At 41.8% G+C, this 22,832-nt stretch overlaps 1 protein-coding gene across 2 annotated transcripts in view; it reads right to left on the bottom strand.

Annotated features, from left to right (window-relative positions):
- VAPB (VAMP associated protein B and C) overlaps positions 1-22,832 on the bottom strand; it is a 52,959-nt gene that overhangs the window by 19,585 nt on the left and 10,542 nt on the right. For both annotated transcript variants that reach the window (XM_054980263.1, XM_054980264.1), the window contains exon 2: positions 3,574-3,726. In XM_054980263.1, coding sequence (XP_054836238.1) covers positions 3,574-3,726 — 153 coding nt within the window. The remainder of the gene's footprint in view (positions 1-3,573; positions 3,727-22,832) is intronic.

Genomic DNA, 22,832 nt, shown 5'->3' with positions numbered 1-22,832 from the left:
CCCATAGCTCTGCTGAGAGGGACGGCAGCCATTTTATCTTCTTAACCAGACTATGAACAAGCCTGGCTGCCAGGATTGCGTGTTCCAGCAAGCACACTGTAGAACGGCATCACAGTTGGCTCCTTAAAATATAAAATGAAGTCTCAATTGTAACAAGGTCTTTTGAACACCACTGAACTCACAGCCTTTCCAATTCATATTAAAGTATGTGTAGCTGAACAGTACCCTTTGATAAAGCTGATTTGGTCATTAAAGCAGGCATTAGCCGAACTGATTAAATAATATTTCCCTCTACCCTATTAAGCGTTTGAAGACCACGCACTTAACGCTAACTGAAATGCTACAAGGTCACAACTACACATCTGGTATTTTACCAATTAAGCTGCCTTTGAAATCAATTGAAAAGGGGTGTGTGGGTGATGAAGTGTATCTGTATTAACAAAAGCTCATGCTAGCAAAATTAAGCAATTTTAAAGCCCATTGATTTCAACTGGAGAGATTTTAAGCACATTGTTTAATTCTCCCTCTAAAATCAATGGGATTTAAAAAGTGCTTAGCATAGTCTTCAAACTTCAAAGGCAAAAAATCTATCTAATCAGTATTTAGAAGTCTGTACCACTCAAAGATCTAGAACTATAAATGTGCGTTCTTCCAAAGACCCAGCTCTCTCTCTTTTTTTACAGTAAGAGCTGAAGAGGATGGGAACAAAACAGTCCCTCTTACCAGTTAAACTTGTTATTGTGTTTTTTCTGGTACACATTTGTGTTACCTTCATTATTATAACCTACAAGGGATCATATAAACATAGGGAAAGCTGTCTTGGTGAATATAATACCTGTCGCCTTGAGAATTAGTCCGTCCAAAGAATACTTTCTAAACCTAGAATTCACTGTTTCACCTCATTACAGGGGTTTCTGAATGGTGAACCAAAGTTGGGAAGCTAAGCAGTAATGAGTCCCGCCCCACCCCCGAAAAGTTAATGTATTTTGATTTTTACTGCGCAGTGGCAGCACAGACAGGCATGCACTGGGCTGGCAGCATCTTGTTTTCCTTAATGACAAGTCTAACAACCAATTGGATTCTGACTGAGCCCTGAGCATTATACCAATTAACGCCATTGGCAGGAAGCAGGATGTGCATGGTGCACATGAGGGCATTTTTGGTTTGGTGCTTCCCAGGCACTGGCATTGTCTCCATGCCAACTGGGTCACTGAAAGGGTAGGAGCACCAACCCCTGTCTCCTGCCCATTCCCTTTGGAAACGTTCCTTCAATTTAATTCTGTTGGAGGGGAAGGAGGAAGATGCATCTTTTTGGGTGCCTGCCTGCACAGCAAAACGGAAAGTTATGGGAAAACAGAGGTCCGTTGGGGGCGGGGCAGATCACGACAGCTGCCTACCTTTGGCAATGAAGGACACTGGGGGTGATTAAAGCAACACCTCCATTTTGCAGAGGAATGCTGAGTACACACAAAAGGGAGCCAGTGTGGTGTAGTGGTTAAGAGCGGCAGGACACTAATCGGGAGAGACAGGTTTGAGTCCCTACTCCTCTGCTTGAAACCAGCTGGGTGACCTTGGGTCAGTCACAGCTCTCTCAGCCCACCCACTTCACAGGGTGATTGTTGTGAGGATAGCAACACACATTGTTGTTGTTGTAATAATAATAATAATACACATTAATAATAACACACATTAAATTGTCCTGAAGGGCGGTATATAAATTGAATACTATTGTTGTTTTTATTGTTATTATTAAAAGGAAGATTCGCCACCAGCTGCCTCTCACCATGAGAACAAAACTGTAAAAGTACTAGGAAACACAGCAGCAACATAAAACAGAAGGATGCAAAGGTAAGAAAAATTATTGGCACTATCATCACTTGGAAAAAGAAAAAGGGAACATAAAAGCAGGATTTTTATTTAATGATGTAACTGCGCTATGGTGCTTGGAGAGCTTTCCTGCTTGAGTTCTGCCTCGCTGCTGCTGCAACAGCGTTGCCAGTCATTTTCCCACCATAGTAGGCACCAGCTGACAAGTTGCCTTCTTCGAACACCATTGTTGTTGTTGTGTGTGGGTAGGGTACTTGAGGAAAAACACAGTGGGCCAATGGTTTAAGCGGGAGGACTGTGTTCTGTGAGATTTTTGTGTTGTTTAGTGCAAAAACAGTTGCCTTAGAGCCTCGTTTCCCCAATCCCCCTTGACAAGAACAGCATGAGTCCACACATGTGCAACCAATACTAGCCTTGATGCATGCCTTCCCCATTCATTCTTCGTGTTTTGTAAACACTGAAGCCTTTTGCTGTCTGCTCTCAAACTTGGTGGGAAGATGGTTTAGAGGGAGGACTGTGTTCTGTGCAATTTCGGCACTGCTATATACAAAAACAGCTGCCCCAGAGCCTCCTTTCCCCAACCCCCTTCCCCCGCGAAAGCAACAGCTCATGTCTGCACATGTGCAGCCAACACTCGGCTTGACTGCATAAGGGGGCCAAAATGCACGATAACAAGGAAAACAAACAAACAGATTCAGCTGAACTGGCAAATGAAAAACAAACAAATAATAGTGCTCATTCATAAACTCTGGATTTGAAAGTGTAACGAATTTTTTCCTCAGTGCACATCCCTAATATCTTCACCACAGCTGTGGGAATCCTGAAAATGATAAAGGTTGGTGAAATCACACACCCTGGTTCAGCCTGAGGGACCTAGAGAAGAATGTTTTTTAAACAGGTAAAGGGCTCAGATCAGGGGTTGGTCATGACACTCTCGTTTTACCCTATTTAAAGCAAACGGAATACGGATCCCTCAAGCTGATCAGCCGCAGAGCTACAAAATATTCTGTTTCAGTCATATACATCTTTAACTGAGCTGAACATAAATTATGTACTGTTTACAGGCTGAATGTATCATATACATTTTGTTTGTCTTCTCCCCACCCAAACAAAAAGCAGAATAGGGTAGCATAGAAGAACAATTAGGCACATAATTCTGTTCCTATTCACATGGAGCCGCATCTACAGAGCGAGCAAACTGTAAACTGTCTGTTACCATGCAGAAAAAAGAGCTTTGAAAAATGTAATATATTAAGGTGCTCCAACCAGTTTTGTAGACTTGTCAAGATGCGTAGGAGGTGAGAGTTGTCCTCTCCACTGGAGATCTGCACAGGGAGGCCAATATCTTCAATGTACATTTTATAAGCCCACAAAACTAAGATACAGAAGATTTAATTTTAAAAAATGTCAATCTTTGAATGCCTGCCAACTCCCTGCCCCCACAAGTCTCCTAGCACAGTAGGCAATATCTCAAGCTGCTTTCTGAATTATGTACTGTTAGAACCAGAAGAGCACAGGGCTATAATGGTTAAAAGATGAAATACCTGAGCTACACTAACTTAGACAGAACGCAAAATCACAGACGTTCAGTTATACATGTATCTAACCCTCTCCTCCTTTGTCTGTTCTATTTCCTACTACACTGTTAAGTCCAGAAAACACTTGGTGAAATTGATGGGTGTTTTTTTAAAAAAGAAACAGGCACTTTTTCTGTGCGGCACTATACGGCACACTGGATTGTCTTACCAGAGACATTAATAGACGTTCCCGCATCTATAATTCCACTGTTGGGCCTCACACAGTATCTGCGTGGTGCTGTAGTCTTGACTTTGAAGCAAACATTTCTGTCTGTAGGGTTGCCAAGTTTCAGATTTGTAGTGACGACATCTGTGAAGGGGCCTGCATAATAGAACAAAAAAAGGAAAGGGAGGGTTCAGAATATTTTCCAAGGAGTTCAGACAGTATCTCAGCACTCTCATTCAGAAAGATATATACATCATTACCACAGAATGCAGAGCGGCTCAAGTTAGAACACAGTTGTAGGATTTGGTATATTTTTATCTCATCCTTTCCTCAGTTAGCTCCAGACAGCATGCACAGCCCCCATCACAATTTCATGACAAGTGCATTGACAACATGTGTTTACAAGCATCTGTTTATCGCAACTATACTTTAGAATTTAAGGGGTACAGCTGGGCTGTTTTAACTGTACACTGAGAAGACGAATGTTTGAAAGAACTTTAAGCCATTGCTCTTGCAAAAAAGTAGCCTTACTGAATATGCATCCACATAAATGTGAAACTGACACACACATTTAAAATTTAAGTCGTCAATGTTTCACACACATTACCAGGCCTAGGCATGCAGCAGAATGAATTGCTGCAGTCCTGAACACTTTTATCAGTTCATTCTGCTGCATTTGTAGATCAGGTCCCTCTAAGCAAGGAGAGGCTGCGGCTCAGTAACAGAACACCTGCATTGTACCCAAAAGTTCCGAGATTCAATCCCCAGCATCTTCGGTTAAAAAGATCCAGGCAGTGATGTGAACGACCTCCACTTGAGACTCTGGAGAGCCACAGTCAGTCAAAGAGGACACTGACTTTGATAAGCTGTAGCACATGGTTCGGCTGCGAATCAGCACTCTACTGGTTTGAATCCCACTACTGCCATGAGCTCAGTAAGTGGCCTTGGGTAAGCCACTCCTCTCAGCCCCAGCTCCCCAGCTGAATTGTGGAGAAAATGTAACACTACTTGTTTACCACACTGGGTGAGGCACTACTCTGTCTAGAAGAGTGGTATATAAGCACAGTTATTATTATTATTATTGCTATTATCATTATCATCATTATTATTATGTGTTCAAGTCCTTAGAACCGCATGCTAAAACAGGATCGGAACTGACCCCAAGACAGCAGAAGTGTGTGAGACCATGGCTTGTCTAAGGCCACTCAGTAAATTCACAGTCCATGCGACATTCAACCAATTACTTCCTTGTTCGTGCCTCAAGGCTCTTAACTGCTATGCCGCATCACTTTATAACATCAGCGTGCTGCACCAGCAAATGTTTCCTAGTACAGTGTTAGACATATTAAGTTCCCAACTTAAAATAGCAAGATATCCAAAACCTTGTTAGCACCAGCTATTAAAAGCCCCCCAGCAAACTATATTAGGACCCAGCTTGCAAATTCTAAAGTTTCTAAAGGGGTGATGCTATTATGGGCAGAAACGAAAGGTCAGAAGTTAATAGCTTCTCTGGCCAGTAGCTGAAACAAACTACAGAACATGAAGTTTCAGGAATGGGTTCTGATAAAAAACAGATGCATGTGGGTAACAGTTTCAAGTGGGTAGAGCTGGAAGGGACCCCTAAGGTCATCTAGTCCAACACGGCATCCATATTGGTCTGCAGAAGATTTCCAGAATATAAGCTTTCAAGAGTCAAGCTCCCTTCATCAGATAATGTGGATCACAGCTTTCCTTCATATACCGAATTACTGACATCATTTTAAAAAGAAAAATTACTTGTTTAAGAGAAAAAACAAATGCATGCAGAATAATGTATTTTAAACTACCTCTAAGAAAGACCAAAACCCCTATTCTCTCACAGGTAAACACCGTCTCACAAATATAGTCCCTCAAAAAAAACCCCAAAAACAAAATAAACCCTAATTGGCAAAGGAATACCTGAAAGTTTGGTATTGTGGTATTGGAGGGCACCCTCAATTTTCGATCCAAATTTTACTATGTTTTTTCAAAATACATTCCCTTATCTAGAATTCTGAGCAAATGTGACCACTGAAAGTGTAAATAGTTGCTGCATTTATAGCTAGCTGTGCGTTAAGTAGTTAAATAAAAGCCACAGAACAAATACCTCCATTATGACAACATAATTGCTGCTGCAAAGAGATCCTCTATCTTTCTGCCAAATTCAGTGAGCAAATTGTCGAAGGCTTTCACGGCCGGAGAACGATGGTTGTTGGGGGTTTTCCGGGCTGTATTGCCGTGGTCTTGGCATTGTAGTTCCTGACGTCTTTTGGTGCTACACCTCTGAAGATGCCAGCCACAGCTGCTGGCGAAACGTCAGGAACTACAATGCCAAGACCACGGCAATACAGCCCGGAAAACCCCCAACAACCATCAGTGAGCAAACTTTGTACATAACATGGATTTGACACAAGAACTATGCTCCTCTAAACATCAGAGGCTATAGAGCAGTTTAAGGCAGGGTAACGTTCTGTAGCTTTAAGGGGAGAAAGGACAAGGGGGTGTGATAAGTGAATGAGACTGACAGTGCAATACTAAGAACAGTCTAGTCTAAGCCTGCTAAAATCAATAGGCTTCGACTGGAGTAACTCTGTTTAGGATTGCACTGCGAATGAGCAAAAAAAATCTTATTCTAACACTATAACTCTAAACTACTTGAAGAAATTGGTCGGCAATAGAATCAGGGCAGATTACATGAAGTATTATTTGCATAAAGTGTAACTGACTTACAGTATTCACTACAAGATGTAGCTAGTTTAACCTGTTTAGAATGGTTCGAAAACTTTCTTTTGATACAGATCGTTCAGTGTCTATTAGCCATAACTGTTCAATAGTATCTTGGTGCTTAGACAGTTCCAGGAAGGTATCAATGTCGGTCTGTAGTAGAACAGCAAGATTTTACTCCAGTAGCACCTTAAAGACAAAGGATCTAATGAAGTGATGAAGCAAGCTTTGTTTCACAAAACCTTGTATTCCTGGAGATCTTGTTGGTCTTTAAGGTGCTACTGGACTCAAACCTTGCTCTTTATGTTTAAAGGCAGGAGTTGGGTCCAGAGGAAGGCTGCAATCTTCTTGCCTTGTTTCTGAGCTTCCCAGATACACTCAGCATGCTGCTATAAGAAACAGAATGCTGGAATAAAGGAACTTTTATTTTGACCCAGCAAGACGGTCCCCTATGTTCTTCATCTGCAGCAGGGCCACAATGCTAGGCTAGAAATCGTAACAAAATGAAGTGCAAAACTGACTTCACCATGAAACCCTCTTAACCCACAGCCACAAACTTTCTTAGTAATCATGACATCAAGGAACATGTACTTATAAGAACTAACATCCAGCTCTAGATACCATGGGTAAACAGTGCCTCTCCCCAAAACCAGGGCATACCCACTCCCTCCCCCTGAAAAAAAAGTGCATTGTCTGTAATGACACAGCAATCTTGCTGCAGCTAATTAGGCCTGGGTCTAGTGAGTGTTTCCATGTCAGACTGCCTGGGAATGCGATGCACAGTATCTTGAGTTCCATGCAAGAAAGGCAGGATCCAGATAAATATACATTCCACAGGGGAGGCATTTCATCTCCCTGAGAGTTAAGCAGCTATTGTTTCAAAAAGAGTCTCAATCACATTAGTCACATAATTAGAGGGAAAATGTTAAAAGCTTGTTGAACATAATGTAAATGTAGTTTTAGGAGCCCAGAAGATGCTTGAAAAAGAAAGCAAGAAGCCAAATGTGCGTGAGGAGAAATTAGGAAAGAAGAGTTATATCAACACAAGCCATCAGCAGCTGTATGCAGCAGTTTAAGGAGGGGAAAGCTTCATACTGTGTTACAAATAAACACAAATCATGTTATTGAGAGAAAATTTTATAACATCTAATGGCTTCAAGCCAAGAACTAATGACCATCGCTATTTCCAAAAGACAGAAACTGCTGCATTATTTCCAAATTTGAGCAGAAAAACAAACTGTGATCACAGTGTAAAAAACCAAAAGACAGCTACTGTGATTTTTAGCTACTATATATTGTAACCACTAAAATTCCATATATTCCTTACATAAATCACAGAATCATAGAGTTGGAAGGGGCCATACAGACCATCTAGTCCAACACCCTGCCCAGTGCAGGATCAGCCTAAAGCATCTCTGACAAATATTCATCCAGCCTCATCTTGAAAACTGCCAGTGAGAGGGAGCTCACCACCTCCCTAGGCAGCTGATTCCACTTTTGAACTACTCTGACCGTGAAAAAGTTCTTCCTAATATCCCACCGGTACCTTTCTGCATGTAATTTAAGCCCACTGCTTCGGGTCCTTCTGCCAAATGTCAGAAAACTACAACAATAAATGTGATCCTATACCACAAATTTGAAAAAGACCCATCCTGGTGATATTGTGGAACAACTTCTAAAATAAGTTGTAGGAATCACTAATTTTTAGAATGTATTCGTGTAAAAAAAGTACATAAATATAAACACAATTAGACCCCCGGAAAGTGTAAAAGAATATACTAGCTTCAGACATAAGGACAGTCAAAGAAAAAACCAAAATCTATAGTTTTTCTCCGTGCTAGGATCCCTTCAATTTCCAAATAACCAAAGACAGGATTCCAGATTTCTTCATAATTGCTCCATTGTGGACTATGATGAGAGCTACAGAAAAAGGGATTATGCACCATTTTTTCCAAAAACACAGATCTCCCAGATCTCATGCCATCTATTCAATGAAGGTCCAGCTGGATCTCACCCGCTGCTAATAATTCGGAAATAAGGTTTCTTGTCTTTTGGGGAATTTGGTTATCAATACAACCAGCTTCTGAGAGCTAAGCCACAAGTGACGCTTGACACTAGCTGGACACTTGTCATCAAGTTTTGATGGGAAATGTAGGCAGCTTGGCGGAATGTTGGACAAGTGACGGTTGAAAAGTCCGTTGGACAGCAGTTGGAGAGCCAAGCTTCAAAACCAGGATGCCTACATTTCCCATCAAAACTTGAGGGGAGCTGACAAGTGTCCAACTAGTGTCAAGCGTCACTTGTGGCTTAGCCCAGAGAGAAGGGTAGATTAATCTTAGTAATATGGAAAACTGCCTTAGAAACAGCCAACCAGAAAAGATAGCTCTGGGGGCACTTCCACCATAAGTGAATTGGAGAGGCTTTTTGCCCACAAAGCTTCCAGCATTTAAGGATAAGACCATGATTTATTTTATGTAGTCTATTGGGACAGAAATACCAATTTGCAAATAATTTATAATACTGTGTCCTAATTGAACAGGCAGTAGATTTGTTCGAGGGAGAACTCCAAATAGATGCCCGGTTACCTATTGTAAGTTCCCCAGGTGGCTGTTTCTCCCATGTCAGCATATGTTGGTAATTTTGGGTATAGGACCTCGAAAAGAATTCAGACAAAATGTTAGACAGAAGACCTTTAATTGCCCTTGAAGACTCAGTTAAAGGGGTCTCTAAACTTAGTTAATGGTCTTGAGAGTACCATTTCTGGTAGCATAGGAGAAGTAATTTCTCTCATTTGGAAATATTGGAACCACAATGTCTGGCCTTGTAGCTTTGAATAAGTTGTAGTAATTACAACGTTTGCTTGTCTGCTCTTATTTCCAAATTTGCCATGGTCCATTTTGAGTTTAATATACCAATAACATTATTGATCTAATCTAAGCACACTTTGAATATCAGCATTAAAGAAATGCATAAAATACTAGATGAATTTAAGAGGTATGCCCAAGAACTAGGCCCAAAGGCCTTATGAAATATAAACAGCTGAAAATGGCAAGGCTGAAATAGTCAGCCCCCATGCCTGAACTGTTGGGCTGAGCTATCCTTTCCCCCACCTGTTAGATCCGGAAGTGTGCATTCCCCACCCCACACCCACCCAAAAATGTTAATTTTATTTCAGGAAGGGTATGCTTTTTATTATCCCACATGTCAGGAGTGTTCTTACAGGTTTGGGATTCCGTTTTGTATATTTTTTGGATTCCAGAATTTCAGAAATATTTTTGATGCCATTTTCCCCTGGCCCCAAGACAGCAGAAAGGGGAAGAGACAGTCAGTATGCCCCCACAAATAGCTCTTTGGCAGTGCATGTACCCTTTAAATTTTAAAGGGACACTATTTTGTATGAGAAGACCTGGCCTCCGAACTCCAGAGGCCAGGTCTCTCTCTCTATAGAAAATAATGGTTTAAATTTTGAAGAGCCCGTGTATTATTGAACTGAGAACCAGTTTAGTGTAATGGATAAGAGTGGCAGGAGTCTCATCTGGAGAGCCAGGTATGATTCCCCACTCCTTGGCTTGAAGCCAGCTGGGCGACCTTGGGTCAATCACAGCTTCTCAGAACTCTCTTAGCTCCACTCACCTCACAGGGTGATTGTTGTGGGGATAATTATAGCATACGTTGTAGATCACTCTGAGTAGGTGTTAAGTTGTCCTGAAGGGCAGTATATAAATTGAATGTTGTTGCTGCTGTTGAACAAGCTGGGGTACTGAAGTAACTTGGCCCCAGAGTTTACATGTACTGCACAGAGGAAATAATGGGCAGTAAACTGCCTTCGAGAACACGGCTGAAGAGCTGGGGGCACTTCCTCTCTCTCCCTCCCCTCCCCTGCTCCCGAACACTTCTAATCCAGCACTATGAACAATTTCAATCTACTTCCAAGAACATTGGGATTGTATGGTCAAAACTATCACTTCAGAAAAACCCCTAAGGCGGTACCAAAAGAGGAGGAGCAAGGGCCGCTGGAATGGGGGCTTTCCAGGCAATAGCAAGGTATTATTCTGCACATGGATGGAAATGAATCATGAAAACAAACATTTCATAGCAAAGCACAAACTCTTAAAATCAGAACAAGAAAAGGAAGTATGTGTGTGAGTGTGTGTAAAAAATAACATGATTAAACAGTGCTGATGCCAAACTTGGGACAGTGTTTATTGTTCTGCAATTTATTCACTTAGGATGGATTAGTCATGTTCTACTTAGGTGACATAGTCTCTGCCTGGCAGGAAATTAGCCTTATACCTCTGACCTCTCTCTCCCTTGGTGGCCCCGTCCATGGAAGAATGGATAAAACCCTCCCTGGACTGTTTCATGACATACCAACCCCCCCACCCGCCACCCCAACAAGCAAGTTTTATCATTTCATATTTCTTTAGTGGACTGCTTTTAACTTCACAGAGATGACAGAAGGTGCAAGCTCATGGGTCTTCAGACTCATTTTCTCCTTTTCCAAGGCCAATATCAAGACTAGAGGATGTGAAGAACAAAATGCAATGAATTTTTTTAAAAAATCCAAGCACATGAACTAATAGGATTAGGTTCTGCTTTCTGAGTCGCTTTGTTTTTTAAAAAACAGAACGTTCTCAGAATTTGACCCACCAAATGAATTATATTATTTGTGTACACAGAATATTTCAAGTTTCTGGGGCAGACCCATAATCAGGATGGAGTAGACATACGGTATGGATTTATCTGAACTGGAAGAAAAGCCTTAAGAAATTCCCTTCACTGACAGCAGTTCTGCTTGAAAGGTAAAGGCAGGAAGAGAAAACATAATATCGTGACTTAAGATCTTCACAGGATCTATTTTTCAGTGTACGGAAAGACTGCATGCTATGTAGTTAAAAAGGTGCAAGTCATAATGTTAACAAAGTTCAACGTAACAGCCAAAGGTGCTGGTAGTCCTACCTACTGCGACTCTCATGAGATCATGTCTGTTCAAATAATGCTGTTTTGTTTACTTCATAATTTTGTTTTCAGCCTTTAACTTCCAGCCCTTCAGATGGAAAAATATTAACGCTACATGTGATACGGTGGAACAGTTTCCAACTCTCTCTTAAGTACTGGGTTTACCTGCAGTTTGTTACAGAAAAAAAAGCTGTTTATACTTCTAAATTCCATAAATATGCCAAGCAGTAAACGTTTATATGCCAGCTATGTTATAAACTGTGTTTTTTATGCTGGTAAATCAGTAAAAGTAGTTTAGGTTTGATAGGAAAGTACTGCATATATGTCAATTTCCCTCAACATTTCCACCCTTCCCTCCCAAACTCTTCCCCCGTGGCTTCAAAATTCCTGGAAATTTTACATTACCGAGTAACAATACTGCAAAGATTTGCCAAGAAAATCAAGGAAATGGCCTTATTACAACACAAGCCACAGCCCTTTACAAGATCTCATGTATGTAGCAAAGTACATACAACGAAGCAAACAAGATAGGCAGCTATCCTCAATGCTCCTTCAATCAAACTGCACTTAGATTCCTCTTCCAACTTCTTTACCATACGCACACAGGATTCTTTGGAGCTGTGCTGCTCTATGGACAAGGTTTCAGTCAAATTTATAAGTAGCACAAAGCTATCACTGCTGCTGAATTCCTCCAAAGCCTGTTGTGATGTCCATCCAAGCCTCTCCCGTGAATCTTCAATGTGCCAGACAATTTGGAGTCTCTCTACACGACATGAGAAGAACACGTGTCAGGAGATGCAATGTTAGCTGAGAAGGGTAGTTTAAAAAGACAGAGCCAGAGGCAGGGCAAAGGCTTTACTATATACCAGAACTGTGTGAAGAGGCTGTAAAATGCCAGAAAGGAAACTTCAGCCCATTATAACCTCTCCAGGTCCAAGCCCAGCTCTGGAAGGCAGCTCCAGCCCATTTCCATTCCTTGCTGCCTTCTGGTTGCAATCCCACACAGTTTTAGGCTGGAAAGGTAAAACTGACAGAGCGAAGATGAAATTAATAAACCCTCTGAGGAGCGATCTCTGCCAGCTGTGTCTTTTTAAACTACGCTTCCTGGCTAACATTGCGTCTCCCTACACTTGACAAACACGCACTGAGGTGAGACTCTTGGAGAAGAAAGCTTAGTAGCAATCGAAATTAACAGCTGGCTATCAAGGAAAGTCAAAATTTGTGAGCCCCTGGTTACAAAAACAGCAGTCAGAATACTGGGCATTCCTTCCTTGCTGGAGAGGGAACAAGAGAGTCCCTTAAAATCTGCACTTGTGTGGGTTATTCACAGGTACAATAAAAGACCATAGAAAGTAGCTTACAAAGAAGGGTTAGAAGAGAGCACAAAGACGAATGCAGGCATGTACTGTACTCTTCTGTCTACATAAGAAGCAAGGCATTGTTCAGCACAATGATTTTAACAGTTCTGGTTGTGCTCACAACTGTATCTGACACAAGCGTTCAAAAGACAGCTTGTGCAGAAGCAGGAAATGCAAAGAGGGGGCACTGTTGTGCTCGCTGATCCTGTCTCTCACTGCTTGCCTATTAGCTGTTGACAGCAAAGAGCAGAAAAGAGATCAGAATATTACTGTGCCGTCTGAGGAAGGGTTATTTCGATCCTGGACTACAATGTCTTCACAAATGCAAAATAGTAAAGAGTCCAGTAGCACCTTAAAGACTAACCAACTTTATAGTCGCATAAGCTCTTCGTCACAAATGCAAGTCACCGAAAACAGCAAAACACCAGATTTCCACATTATTTGAATTGGCTGTAAAATTAGAAGGACTCGGGATGGGAGTAATGTGCTCACCTGGTAGCACTCCCTTACTGTGTGCAATTTTTGTGTGTACAATTTTTAAAGTTGATTTTTCAAACCTGTCATTGTTTTTTGCAACCTTGAGGGCGGAAAGGAAGGATACAAATGTTTTTTAAAAATAAATAGAGCCACGGCACAATGGAAGAGTATGGCTGCAACTTCCAGACTGCATGGGTGGCAATGTGCACATACTCATAAGTAAATGCTTACGTTCCCTTTATCAAAGCCAGTAAGTACAAGCAAATCCTCATGAATATGTATAGGGAGAACAGGGATCAGTGTGGCCAAAGTGTTACGCAACGGTAAAGATGGGATGTGTCTGGCTTGTAAGACTAATCCTAGAAGCAGACAGCCTGGTGCCAATCAATCAGTTTCTTAGGCCGATCAATCACTTTCCCAGGCAACAGGGGATGAACTTCCTGCAGACCTTCTGCTGTCCCAGAAGTGACGATTTGCTGACCCGGATGTGATGTTTTCACAAACCAAATGAACCAGGGCAGTTCATGAAAGTTTGGGAAATGCGACGAACCATGAACCGCACGGTTCATTTTTTTCCTGGTTCGTGCCCATCTCTATTCTCATGTTTCTGAGATGTCCACAGAAACTGCCTACATGCTTTCAACCCCATCACAGCAACAATGAGAACTAGGAACTTGCTTTCCCCCTTTCATAAAAGACATTATCTATTTAATGCTTTTTTTTCCTATTCCGCCTTTCTCACTGAGACTCAGATAGGATTACACACTGTGAGTGAGTACAGTCAATTTCAAGGACATTTCCATAAACAATGTAATAAATAGGGTCTATGGATGCAAATTTCTTAAGATTTGAAACCAGCAGAAGTCTAACAGGGTTGAAGAAATGCTGAAACAAGAGCATAAGCAATTCTAAGATTGATGCGTTAAACAACACAGAACTACCCGGCAGGATCATACCCAAAGCAATAGACAGCACACAACAGTAAAGTCTATAGCCCCCATCCTGCTACTGATGCTCCCTTATAGTACAGCCCTACCTGTGTAAAAAAGCCCTCTCAAATAATTCAGCTTTGCATCACCTGCAGAAAGCCAGGAGAGTGGGAGCTTTCCTTACTTCTTCAGGTAGCCTGTTTCATAAGGTGGGAACCACCAAAGAGGGTGCATGTGTACAGGCAGCTGTTGATTTTGTCCATGTGGAACACATGCACTTTAAGACATAAAACATGCAGCTTATTGAGATACTGAATTCTGTATTTACATAGCACAGCTGTATGCAAAGCTGCCTCTGGAAGAGGATGGGAGCAGTAACCCAATGCAGGATTTCCACCTTCATGGAGAGAAATGCCTTTGTCACCACACAGACCCTTTGATTAAAGATAATCACATTTGATTTATATACTGCCCTTCTGGACAACTTAACATCCACTCAGAGCAGTTTACAAAGTGTATTATTATCCCCACAACAACAATCACCCTGTGAGGTGAGGAAGGCTGAGAGAGCTGAGAGAGAGCTGTGACTGACCCAAGGTCACCTAGCTGGCTTCCAGGAGAGGAGTGGGGAATCAAATTTGGTTCTCCAGATTAGAGTCCTGCAGCTCTTCATCACTACACCAAACTGGCTCTTAGGGATACCAGGGTTCAAAGATGGGAACTTTGGCACAAAAAAGAGGGAGTCACGGCTCCCTTCCTGTGGAATTCACAAAGATTCTGCACAAGTATTTAAGGTGGAGGAAGGAATGAAACAATTACTTGATGTTTATGATAATTAAATGATTGTGGAGCATGTGCCCTTTTTACTACCACTGTCCTACCCAATAGGATGACCAATTCAAACCATTTGGATCCCACCACACTCTTAAAAGCTCAGAGCAAGAACGTAGTCAAAAGCAAAGGAGATATTAGAACAGAACTGGCTGTGCTTTCATTTAGATTTTTTAAAAAATGGAACTCCCACCAACCAAAGAGAAGCTGAATGTAACAGCCTTACTGTGCCTGCAGAGGTCTATCAGGCCCTGCCGAAGGGAATTCAACAACTGTGGCTGATTCCGCACACGTTGGATAATGTACTTTCAATGCACTTTATCAATCGTTTGAGGTGGATTTTTTGTTCCGCACTCAAAAAAAATCTGTTCCAAATGATCTGTAAAGAGGACTGGAAGTGCATTATCCAACGTGTGCGGAATCGCTCTGTGTCTGCCACCAAGAATTCCAGGCCATGTTCCTCTGCAGCTGGTGAGTGAGCCCTCTTGACTGAGCTTAAATCAGGGAAAGAGCAGGAGACGCCAAACAGGTTTACACATGCAGGTCACATCGTTTTCACTTGCACTGCAGATCCAGTTCTACACAGCTGAAACGACGCAGTTGTTTCCACTATAAACACCCTCTGAAAAGCATTTATGATGCTACTTTTAAGTTTGCTGAGTTCAGAAAAGCTCAGCAACTGACGAAGAGAACCTTAGGTTTCTCGGACTTGGTCTAAAACGTAGGAAAAAATTACTCCGTACACTGGACCGCAGTCTGCTGATGGCATATTCGTGGTTAAGGATCGGCTGTATCTGGGGGAGGGGAGGCCCAAAACGGTGAATACTACAGAAACATTCTTCAGACTTTCCACTTTCTCTAGGGCCCAAAAATGGAGCATGCCAGCTTTTCTGAGAAAAATAGTAGAGTTCAGTAGCACCTTTAAGACCAACCAACTTTACTGTAGCACAAGCGTTCAAGAACAACAAGCCCTGTCAACAAGTGCCTTTTTCAAATGCACATCTGCCTGATCAAGAAGGTACAGCGTGCAGAGACGTGCTCAAAACAAGCACACACAGTACTGTCTAAAACAGGTAGTCTCACACCCTTCAGGGTCGCAGAAGATTTCCTGAAACCGACCCCCATAGCACCTGTGACATGCTCCCCTACACTGACACGACATAATTATATAATAATAACATTTAATTTTATATACTGCCCTTCAGGACAACTTAATGCTCACTCAGATCAGTTTACAAAGTGTGTTATTATTATCCTCACAACAATCACCCTGTGAGATGGGTGGGGCTGAGAGAGCTCTGAAAGAGCTGTGACTGGCCCAAGGTCACCCAGCTGGTTTCAAGTGGAAGAGTGGGGAATCAAACCTGGCTTTCCAGATTAGAGTCCTGCCACTCTTAACCACTACACTAAATCAGAGTGGGCTGCCTCTTGCTCACATATCAGACTCTGCTCCAGAGCTTTGGGATGGCCAACCTCAAGAATATGAATGAATACGTACAACTTCTACTACACAAGACCCAATTAGCCTAACACAGCTAGCTACAAGCAGCTTGAAACAAAGCTTTTAAGTGGCTAACTGCCTGGTTTTCTTTGGCACAAAAGAGTCATTTCTAACTTGACCTAGCAGGAAAGATTTTGCAAACTGGAAGAAAGTTGATTCTTATGACATAATTAGATAACCGTATGTATTAGGATGGACCAACGCTCTTTCAAATTAGGAATTAGGTTTTTGAAATACATGTTGAAAACCTATGAATTAGGGGTGTAAAATGATAAACAAATAAGAATTTGCTCACTGTTTATATATTTTTGCAAATGTTAAATGTTTTCCAAAAGGTTGGAGAACCAGTAAAAAGCTACCTGTATATTCCAGGATCATCTGTGCGTGTGGAATGTGTGTCCCCCAGCGCTGGCTTTAATGTTAAACATCAGTGCACAAGGCCAAACCCAGAGCACTTTAACATGTTCATTTATCTTTTTTAAAAAATCAGTAGTAGAGTTGATAATATGTAAACTAGCTAGCTAGATTATGAGCTTGTTAACATTTAAGCGATACAATTTGATTATTTAAACGGCTGCTTTACCAAACAAAATTTATATCCCTGCCTTGAATGGAAACCAAGTCTGCAAAGATATTGGAGACTCAGAACGGGAAGGATCAATTATGTCTACAGGTACAGCAAAAAGCATTACAATGCAATATAATATTACAGTACTCCAACAGAAGACAAAACAGTGTTAAAGATGTCATCATAGTAAAGAAAATGTCTTTTACATTTGGTAGTTTTGCAATAAAGATTAGGAAATGCTGAAAGATGCGCTGATATAATCCATTAAGTAATCGATACTGCTGCACCAGCGGTTTCAGTAACAGTGGCAGCGGCTGGTTAATTGGGACTTTGGATCAGACCACAGGTGGAAGCTGTATTTTACATTAGTGTGTGCTAAATAGTTAATAAACAAGAACTGAATGCAGAGAAGCCACATTAGCTGGCATTTGGTAATGAAAGATGGGGAAAAGCTTAAACAGTAAGACGCATTTCATACAAAACAAGTAATATTAATAGAGTATTCCATATCTATTGTACTGAGTGTGGCCTTCAGAGTGTGAGTTGAAAACTTTGCTTATTGGCTATGAAAACATTCCATTTATTTTTCTGGAAGCTTTCCCTTTATGCTGATATTTGTATTTAAGGTAAATCAACTGGCAACTGGAAATATTTTTAAAGGGAATAAAGGCACACCTTTGTTCGAGATTACTGATCCACTGTAAATGACTAAAATGAGCATTTAAGACAGTGATCCTCCAAAGTCTGTGAGCTATCAACTTGAGAACTTGTTTCCAGACCTGCCTTTGAGTCTTTCCTGAATGTTGAAATGTAAGAATACCTAAACGACAGGATGTGGACAATAGTCACGGAAGCAGTTTGTGGAGTCAGACAGAAAGCGACTGTCTCATTAAAGTGAGATGTGACCAAAGGAGCTTTTCAAGTGTTTACTAGGAGTCAGTCTTTTGGAACACAGAGCTCAACAAAAGTAGCCAGCACGGATAAAATGGAACTATTTTGTTTTTAAGCAGATTTAGCCTTTCCAAAACCAACAAGATTAAAGCAGCTTAATGCCTCAAACTTCAGCATGTTGCGGGTCAACAATGTACAATTATTAGCATTGAGCTCCGCAGTGAAGATACGCGGCTTTGCCAATTGCTTGCAAGATAGTTATTTAACAACAACATTCAATTTACATACTATCCTTCAGGAAAACTTAATGCCACACTCAGAGCGGTTTACAAAGTGTGTTATTATCCCCACAACAACAATCACCCTGTGAGGTGAGTACAGCTGAGAGAGCTGTGACTGACCCAAGGTCACTCAGATGGCTTCAAGCAGAGGAATGGGGAATCAAATCTGGTTCTCCAGATTAGAGTCCTGCCACTCTTAACCACTACACCAAACTGGTTCTAATTATCTGCCTCTCTCACTGAGACTCTAGGTGGATTAACCAGTGTAAGTAACTAGGATCAACAGCTGGGACCTTCAATAAACAGTGTAATAAGGTATGCAAATACAAAGTCGCAGAGATGTGAAAACCAGCAGAAATCTGAACTGAAACAATGCTGAAACAGAGTACAAGCAATTAACCACTACATATTCAACAATGCAGAAACTACCCAATAGGTACATAGTTACAGTAACAGACCGTACACAGTAGCATAGCCTGTGGCTTGAGGACTCTTCATTCCCAACACACAGACCTATTTTTGGCTGTCAGTCCAATAAAGTAAAGTTTTAGGGGTTGGATTTTGCTTTGCATTGTTGTATGTGGATAGGTTAAACACAAAGCTGTGACTGTGTGGATGAAGCAGAGTCGGCTAAAGTTGAACCCTGCAAAGACAGAGGTCCTGTATCTGCGTCGGGGGTTGTTGAGCTCAGGAATCTGGCTTCCAGCCTTAGACAGGGCGCCTTTGATGCCTGCGTCGATGGTGAGGAGCCTGGGTGTGACTCTGGATGCCTCCTTGTCTATGGAGGCCCAGCTCTCATCAGTTGCCAGAATTGTGTTTTTCTATCTTCGGCAGGTCAGGCAACTTGCTCCCTACCTCTCTGCCAATGACCCAGCTACAGTGATCCACGCAACAATCACCTCCAAGTTGGACTACTGTAACTCACTCTAAGCAGAGCAACCCTTGAAACTGACCCAGAAATTGTAACTGGTCCAGAATGTGGTGGCACGTATCCTCATGCGTACCTCATTTAGGACACACGTTCGACCTGTACTGCACCAGCTGCACTGGCTCCTGGTTGAATTCCGGGTCAAGTTCAAAGTATTGGTGTTAACCTTTAAGGCTCTTAACAGACTGGGACCTGCATATCTTCAGGACAGTCTCTCCCTATATGTTCCCCAGAAGGTTTACGCTCTGTAGATCAACATCTGCTGGTAGACCCTGGCCCCAAGGATGTTCGCATGGCCTCAACCAGGGCCAGAGCCTTTTTGGAACGCTCTCCCAGTTGAGACCCGGGCCCTGTGAGATGTTCCGCCAGGCCTATGAGAGTGGTTGAGGAGCTGGTGAACTATCCTGCTGGTCCCTTGCCTGTTTTCCTTTGTTCCGCTCCACTTTTTAATGAGATCTGTATATTTTATTTTTTTAAAATGATTTTCACTATTTATTGTATCTAAATTGTGGTATTTATGAAGTTGTGACCCGTCCGGAGCCCACTTGCAGGGAGGGCAGGATATAAATCGAACAAAATAAATAAATAAATCCCAATCTTGACAGCCAGTGTAGTGCGGTGGCTGAAGTGTCGGAGGAGGATCTAGGAGAACCAGGTTTTAACCCCCACTCTCCCATTGGGGAGAATTGCTGGGTATAAATGAAATGTGTGTGTGTGTGTGTTATGTGCCATCAAGTTGTCTCTGACCTATGGTGACCCTACGAATGAAAGACCTTGAAAACGTTCTATCATTAACAGACTTGCTCAGATCCTGCAAACTGGGGGACGTGGCTTCTTTTATTGAGTCAAGCCATCTCATTTTAGGTCTTCCTCTTTTCCTGCTGCCTTCCACTTTTCCTAGCATTATTGACTTTTCCAGAGAATCTTGTCTTCTCATGATGTGACCAAAGTACAATAGCTTTAGTTTTCTCATTTTAGCTTCTAGGGAGAATTCAGGCTTGATTTGGTCTAGAATCCACTTATTTGTCTTTTTGGCTCTCCATGGTACCTGCAAAACTCTCCTCCAGCAGCACATTTCAAATGAATCAATTTTCTTCTTGTCAGCTTTCTTCATTGTCCAACTTTCACATCCACACATGGCAATGGGGAATACCATAGTTTGAATTATCTTGATCTTGGTTCCCAGGGAGACATCTTTATCTTTAAGGATCTTATCTAGCTCCCTCACACAGCTGCTCTTCCAAGTCTCAATCTTCTCATTAATGAATAATAATAATAATAATAATAAATGAAATAAATGTTGTACTTGAACATGTTGGTGTTGATAGAATACAGTCTAATATGACCACACCAAATCTCATGTCCTGCCCTTGTAACACAACCATATAACCAGGATGCTTCTGGTAAAGTGCCTCATCAACCACATGCTCGACCGCTTTCTTTGAACCTCATATAGAAATGACCTTCTGAACCACAAAAGCAAGCAACTAAATAGACAACAATGATACAGATTTCATCACTTTTATGATCTTGTGATTCTGAGTATTTCTGCTTAGCAACAGAGGGGCTTGTCTTCCTCCAACTGGCTGAGAAGAGGCGGCCGGTGAGAATACCATTTGCAGCTTTTCCTAATCTGCCACAAGCAAGACACAGAAGCATATACAGAGAATGTGTGAAGTTGAAAGTACCGAGGAAGATTCTAGTACTTATTTCCACCTGAGTAGGGTGGGGCAGAAATTGTCAGAACTCCAATCGTGGAATAAGATAGTTCTTGAGGAAAATTGACTGCACTCACTGGCCAATGTATCATCTCACCCAAGTCTGCAGATTCAGAATTATAGATGGAATTCACTCTAGAGGCTTAGAGTCTCTCTACATGAGATGTCTCGGCACGTGTTCGTCAAGAGCAGAGAGAAGGAATGTTAGTTGGGAAGCATAGTTTTAAAAGACAGAGCTGGTAGAGATCGCTCCTCAGGGGGTTTGTTAATTTAATCTCTGCCTCCCCAAGGCACTGTCATTTTCACCTCTCCAGTCTAAAATTGTGTGGGATCGCAACCAGAGGGCAGCAAGGAATGGTAATGGGCTGGAACTGCCTTCCAAAGCCGGGCTTGGACCTGGAGAGGTTATAATGGGCTGAAGTTTCCCTTCTGGCATTTCACAGCCCCTTCACACAGCTCCAGTGTATAGCAAAGCCTTTGCCCTGCCACCAGCTCTGTCTTTTTAAACTACCCTTCCTGGCTACCACTGCATCTCCGGGCACGTCTTCATCACGTGACAGATGTCTCATGCAGATACTCTTAGTCACTAAAACCAAACTTCTGACAACTTTCTTTCCCCACAATACAGTACACAAGACACAACACACATTCCCAAACGGAAATTTGTAAGCCCATAGCACTTGAAACCAAAAGACTCTTTGGGTTCACACAACCCAACATGCAACCAAGCCTGAGAGCCAATCAGGATCCAAGGAGAGGGACTATCAGAACACCAGCAGTACGCATCCCCAAATCTCATGGTCCAACCACCAGACTCCTGTCTGGAGCAGCTCGACTGGGCCTGAGACCTGCTTGGTGTCTCAAGGGCTGCTTATCAGTTTGAAGAGGGAGGGATAAGAAGAGAATAGCTTCAAGGGGTTTCCAACAAGCTCTTGTATTATTCTGAAAAGCACAACAGGAGATCATCTAGCTGGATTATATCATCTATAAGTCAATGCAACTTGGAGCACATTCATGTCATCCTAAAAGTTATAAGAACTCATCACGTACTTGAATATCATTACATTTAAACTTCATTACCAGAAAGACCCCAGGGGCGCTCCAGATTGGTATGGTTTCCCGCCATTACAGTGGAGTTTGAATGTGTCGTGGCAAAAAAGAAAAAGAAATAATGAGGGATTCCTAGTGCCAAAACAGATTTGACAATAAACTCCTGCATGAGCAAAACATCTTTAGGGCAGTACATGAGTATCACAGACTCAACAGCTCAAACTAAATAAGCATTTTAAAAAAAACAAACATGCTGGATACTTTTCATAGATAATCTGTTCAGATTACAGTCCCCCATCCCCGAATCTGCCAGGAGAGTGATCTGGAGGGGACCCAATTATCAGAAGTGCTGCTTGCAAGGAGGAAAGAACATATGGAAGCATGTTACTGGCATCCAAATTAAAGGATCGTATTATATTTCATGCCCATTTCGAAGCTCCCCGGTCTAAAGGAAGAATGAACAAGGCAATGAAATAAAAGGGATGCTCAATGTAGACTCTCTAAACAGAATCCCAAAGGCAAAGTATCATCCGAAACCACAAAGTTACTACATAGATTTATGTTGTATTTCCATTACAATACACACACAGACAGATAGATCAGCCCCTCCTACTTAGCTGAGCTAAACAGCAAACCAATTGCTCATACACAGCTTGGCACACATACACAGTCCATGGAGATTTACTTTTTAAGGTTAGTCATTATTGCCAATGAGGCTGAATCATATACTAAAGTGCCTACTAAATCTAAAAAGATCAACCTTAAAGATCAACTAGAATTCCAGGGAACAAGCTCTCAAAAGCTTATACCCTGGAAATCTTGTTAGTTTTTAAGGTGTTACTAGACTCGAAGCTTGTCCGCTAGATCTAAGCTACTGTAGGTTGCGTTGGCGGGAAACCTCTGTATATCAGTACCCTTTACTAAGGATAATGGAGGACTTTTGGAGATGCTCCTGAGAAAGGCATAATTATGAAAACCATCTATGAAGACAAGTATACTTGACTGCAACACCACAAGTAGCATTACATT

This window comes from Eublepharis macularius, chromosome 5 (assembly GCF_028583425.1).
Source record: "Eublepharis macularius isolate TG4126 chromosome 5, MPM_Emac_v1.0, whole genome shotgun sequence".
NCBI lineage: Eukaryota > Metazoa > Chordata > Lepidosauria > Squamata > Eublepharidae > Eublepharis > Eublepharis macularius.
The sequence above is the reverse complement of the archived record's forward strand: the minus strand, read 5'-3'. Positions and strand labels throughout refer to the sequence as shown.